This window comes from Monopterus albus, unplaced genomic scaffold (assembly GCF_001952655.1).
Source record: "Monopterus albus unplaced genomic scaffold, M_albus_1.0 scaffold125.1, whole genome shotgun sequence".
In the NCBI taxonomy this organism is placed as follows: domain Eukaryota; kingdom Metazoa; phylum Chordata; class Actinopteri; order Synbranchiformes; family Synbranchidae; genus Monopterus; species Monopterus albus.
Window position 1 is genome coordinate 744924 of NW_018128005.1, and position 5784 is coordinate 750707.

At 45.6% G+C, this 5784-nt stretch overlaps 1 protein-coding gene across 1 annotated transcript; it reads right to left on the minus strand.

Annotated features, from left to right (window-relative positions):
* Positions 1-13: 13 nt before the first annotated feature.
* On the minus strand, positions 14-2308 carry LOC109967070 (frizzled-8-like). Its single transcript, XM_020612415.1, has one exon. It carries the CDS (start codon positions 2086-2088, stop codon positions 343-345), a length of 1746 nt encoding a protein of 581 aa, XP_020468071.1. The 5' UTR covers positions 2089-2308; the 3' UTR covers positions 14-342.
* Positions 2309-5784: the final 3476 nt, after the last annotated feature.

Here is a 5784-nt window from a genome sequence, read left to right on the forward strand (position 1 = left end):
ATAAAGTCCCCTCCCCCCCTCCCCCGCCCGCTCCGTTTAAACCCATGGATGTCATTTAGGATAAGGCAAGGAAGTAGCGCTCCAAACTGATAGTTTAACTTTTCTAAGCAGAACGGAGCATAAACGACCACATAATCAACACAGTTCACAGTGGGAGAGTGCTTTGGACCAAAATGTACTCTGCTCTGGCAGTTTGGTAATTCACCCAGAATAATTTACTGAATAAAAACACGTGATTCAGTCTTTACGCCACTTAGTCCGCAGAAGAGCTCATATACGCTGGTTGTTTTCTTTAGTGGTGTCAAATGACATACGATGCATTTGAGGGGACGACCCCTGTGATCAAACCCGGGATAGTGGCATCTGTTTGGGGCAGGAGACAGAACTGGGAGTCCCAGACCTCCAAGTCAGTCCCGTGCTCACATCACTGTACATAGAGCCTGCAGAGGCTTTACTCCCCCAGCAACACCGCGTGCAAAAAGTCCTCCAGGAGTCCAGGGTTTTCCCGGACCAGATCCAGGCCCCTGACGTGATGCCCACCAGGAGGCACATAAAGTATTTCAGCATAAACACAGCATAGTCCGGTCTCTGTCTGTTAGGGTCCGTCATACACGTACAGTTGTGCGTAATTTCCCACGTCTGTCTGTTGTGCTGCTCATAAAAGTAACACGCCACTATGACAGTTGCTGGGACTGTGTATAAAACGGTGAAAACTCCTATCCGGATCATCAGTCTCTCCAGTTTGTCAGTCTTGGTCCCCCCTTGCTTGATTACGTTCCTGATCCTGAACAGCGACACGAAGCCAGCCAGCAGAAACATAGTGCCGATGAACAGGTAGACAACCAGTGGTGCCAACACAAACCCCCGCAGGTTATCCAAATTCTGGTTGCCTACGTAGCAAATCCCAGCCACGGGGTCCCCGTCCACAGAGCTCAAAGCCAAAACTGCTATGGACTTCATGCTGGGGATGAGCCAGGCGGCCAAATGAAAGTACTGCGCGTAACTGGCTATGGCTTCGTTTCCCCACTTCATGCCTGCGGCGAGAAACCAAGTCAGGGACAGTATCACCCACCAGATCGAGCTGGCCATGCCGAAGAAATAGATGAGCAAAAAAACGATGGTGCAGAGCGCAGGACCTGTGGTTTCATAGTGAATGTGTTCAGCGCCGTTTTCCCGGTTGCAGGCCACTTCTCCGTGTCCGGCGATCAGTCTGACAATGTATCCAACTGACACGAACATGTAGCAGGCGGAGAGGAATATGATGGGGCGCTCCGGGTACTTAAACCTCTCCATGTCAATTAGAAAAGTTGCCACAGTTGCGAACGTAGAGATGAAACAGAGAACGGACCACAGGCCGATCCAGAACGCAGTAAAAGTCCTCTCTTCCTGGGTGAAGTATGGGCTATGGCAAGGCATAGCGCAGTTCATGATCTGTCCCGTCTTGACGCGGTTGTGCAGCGGGTGGCCGTCACTGGTCACCGGCACCATGGGAGTACGGCAGAAGCAGCCCGGCTCACAGGGGGACGCTGCTGGTTTGTGTTTCCCAGGAATGCTGCGACCATAGCCACTCTTCTTCCTGGGGTTATATGGCTTTAGTGGCCGGTTGGTCGGCTTCGCCACCACGGGAGAAGCAGTGGTGGTCTGGCTACGGTTGTAGTCCATACACAACGTGTCTTGGTTGCCTTGTTCGGGCAGCAAGTCGCACCTCATTCGATCTGGCCAGGGGAAGCCGTACTGCCTCATGAGCGGAGCGCAGCCAGCCTTGGCCCGCTCACACACACTCCTGCACGGCGGCAGAGGCTTCTTGTAGTCCTCCAGGCAGATCGGTGTGTACATGCTGCAGAGGAAGAAGCGCAAGTCCGGGGAGCACTTAATCTCCACCAACGGCCAGAACTGGTGCACCTCCAGACCAGCTTCATCCTGCGTGTCGTGGTTGAACTGGTTGGGCATGTAGGTGTAGTTGTAGCCGATGCCTTTGCACAGAGGCACGGAGATTTCTTGGCACTGGAGCTCTTTGGCCGCCATGCAGCTCGTTGCATGCAGGACGAGCGTTAACAGCACGCACCATCCCGGGGTGCTCCTCTCCATCGTTGTTATCTGTACGCGATTCCTCGATAAAGTGCCAGCGAACTTGCGCTTTGCAAGTAGGCTGCAGGTCCGACTAACCCAGGGCTGAACTCATGCTGGAGTGTAAACAGTTTGTGATGACATACAGTATCTGTAGTATCCAAAAAACAAGCGCTCTACTTTCACACAGCCTGGGACACCGCCAGCCCCCCGCTCTCCTTTGTGTCGGTGTAACACGACGTCTCTCATTACCTACTCTGACTGGCGGGTGCGTTGGGTTTTATAAGGGAGGAGCGAGGACACTCCCCCAGCGTGGGCGGGGACGGAAAGTAAGTCAATCAAGGCTTTCTTCTATAAGTGTTTGTTTAAAATGTTCACTATGGAGGAAGGGCTATAATCAATTTACTCCCCCACCCCCTTCGCAACACACACACACACACTCACTGCGTTGGGGGCAGTGAGGAGAAAATTGACATGAAGTGACTGTAGACACCTTTTTAGATCATCAGGATGGGATGTTGCTGAATGCACCATGGCATCTGTCCGTATTGCTTATAAGAATATGCTGAGCCAATATTATTAACATTGTCCTTACTTTGACATAATAATGACCATTTTAACTGTAAAATGTCATTTGTAGTTTGGATAAGAGTCTACTGGGTGTGGTGAGATCCGTTTCTTCATCACATTGTTCTGCTCCTCACTGTGTTTACATTCTTAAAGTTTGAATGGTTCATTGAAGAACATGACACCAACCTTCCTGTCACAGGTTCAAATCATGCAGCTGCCACAGGGGCCATCAAGACACTGCAAGTCATCTGCATCCAAGCAGTGATTACGTTTCTTAACGTTAATGCAAAACACTTCGTCTTGTCCTCAGTTTATTTTTACCATGTAAAACCAAACCTGAAACATTTACTTAAACAAAATGAAGGATTTATAGAGGTATTTGAAATTATTGGAAGGAATGTACAGCGAGGTCAGGAAGGTTAAATTATTCAGTCCCAAATTATTACAATTTTGAAAAGAACATAGTTTTGTTTTCTAATTTTGACCAGTGAATTTTCACCTTGTGTACTGAGGAAATTGTTTTGTTCAGCCACTGTTTAAAAGCAGGCACATCAACAGATTTCCGGGTCTTTAAAAGAATTAATTCTTTAGTGCTTTGGCTTGAACCCAGATAATCATTTATGTTTAAGGAGAACAAATATATCCATCATTCATCAGCAAATGGTTCTGAAAGCCACAAGGGAGCACTAGTTCGATAGTCTGCCACCCGCTCTCCGCCGCAGCGACTGACTCCAAGTCCCTATGACTTTGACAGTGTGTGAACATGTGGCCTGAGAGTTGGATGCATGTGCGAATGAATGACAGAGAACGTGCTTACATGCTGATGTATGACAATATGAGGATGTGTTGGCATGTCTGTGTGCATGCAGGAGAACTGGAGGCACAGTGTGTGTGTGTGTGTGTGTGTGTGTGTGTGTGTGTGCTAGGGGAGGTTAATGTGGTCTTGTTAGTGCACAGCATGTGGGCGTCTTGGTCTAAAGGGAGGGAACTGTTTGTCTTAACGCTGGTGCCAATGTTTCAATCAGCACATGCTGGGCCAGTGATTACTGTGATGCACCAAGGGGCCCAACAAACAAGACTCTGTATGCACGCACACGTGTGTGTAAACAGTTTCAGAGCTTAGCCCCCCCCCCAAAAAAGATAACATGGGCAGATACAGCATTGTGATAGTACTAATTAAAGTCATTCACACTTCTTATTGGATTCTTCAGCTTCAAATGGAGCTGAGACAGTTTGGCAGACAGGCAGAGTGTTTCCAATCTACAGGTTTTATCAGAACTAATTAGCCCCAAACTGCAGTATTTACTAAAGGCTGCTTGTTTTAGCTCAGTTTGGGGTCCTTAATGGGTGGGGCTGATTGCGTAAAGACCATTTTAAGGGTCCTGGTTAAGCTTTCCTCAGTTTAGACACAAACACCTGGTTACATTTTTCCCTTCCCAACCTGGTCTAATGTTGCATGAAGAGCAACAGAAGAGAGAATTACAATAATAAGAACCGAGACCTTACAATATTAGGTAAATAGAAAGTAAAGCTGTTCTTCCTACTGGTCACTCCAGCTCCCACTGACCCTGACCAGTAGCATGATTCAGCTTGTTTCAAAGTTTTTTTCAGTGCTTTGATTGAAGAATGCTTGCCAGTGCTTTGGTGGGGTTTATACTGACGGCACAGTTGGTGTAAACCTGTCAGCTTCTGGGCAGCATCTCTTATCACTCCATCAAACCTTTGCATTATTAGTTCACACAGTAACCACCCCACTGAGCCATCGCTCAAGATGTTGAGCTGAAGTCCATGTCTACTGTCCTCTAAGATGTTCTGGCACCAGTGTCGAGTATAATGTCAGCACCAACTATATAGATACTCTACCATCTATATATAGTGTTAGGTATTTTTAGTCAGATAGATATTGGATAGATACTTTATGTATTAGAAATGTTTAGTGGAGATAGGATGTCTAGTTAGACTGTTAAATGCTTAGTCATGCTTATGAGTTTCTACAGGGTACATCTGGGCAAGGATAACTAGAGAGAAGAGTTGATGACTGTCAGCAGACAGGGTGTTTAATATTATTATTATGGCGTGTATAACTGTAGCCTTAGCCATAATATGTTCTTATGTTTAATATCACGACATGTACTAGAGGTCGTGTGAGAATGTTTTTAGCTACACACCCCTTAATCAACAGACACACACACACACACACATTGATTTGCTTCATGTTTTGACTACTGCTATGACCAGCTGCAAAGCTGGTAACAGAGACGTCTCGGTTGACGTTTCTGTGTAGTATGGGGCTAGCCCAACCGAGAGGATATAATGTATAGGCCTGGTGGGTTCAGGGTCTTTTCATCTTACATCTGCCTGCGAGCAGTTTGGAGGTGCAAGATACCTGAGTGTGTAATGTTAATTTTCCCTGTGATCCTTTGAATAAATCAGCACTGTTTTGAAGTTACCTGGACTGTCTCGTCTCTCAGAGTTAGCAATGGTAACAAGAACCAAAGACCAACAATAGAATACTACATGTCTTCTAGACTTTTCATTTCACTTATAGGTGGATCTGAATTCTTTTAGGCTATGTTAAAGCTAAAACACAGATTGCTGCCAGTCCTGCTCTGCTATTCTGTTCAACATATAATGAAAGTACAGACTTAATGTCTGTTAAATATGAAGCTATGGTTCCAAATGGCAGTAACTGTGGTATTATCAGTTTTGAATTATGACTTCCTGGGGGTATGAACTACTGTACATGTTACCAGTGGTGGAAAGTAACTAAGTACATTTACTCACGTACTTTACTTATTTTTATCGTATTGTTTTTCCTGCCTCTGTAAAGCACATTGAATTGCCTTTGTGTATGTCTTATATAAATAGTTGCCTTGCCTTCCTTAAGTACACTTTTGAGGTATCTGTAGTTTGAGTATTTTCTACTACTTCATACTTCAAATCACTGCGTTTTAGGGGCAAATATTGTACTTTTTAATCCACTACATTTATTTGATAAGTTTAGTTACTAGTTACTTTTCAGAATCTGATTAACTCTACAAAGTTCAGTTATTTGACTTTATTGATCCCTGGTGGGACATTCACAAAATACCCAGCAGTACTTCAGAATATAAGATTATAGGGCAGGGCAGTATTCCTACTTTTACA

Coding starts and splice junctions, on each gene's coding strand:
- LOC109967070 (XM_020612415.1), bottom strand. CDS start 2,088: ATGGAGAGGAGCACCCCGGGATGGTGCGTGCTGTTAACGCTCGTCCTG.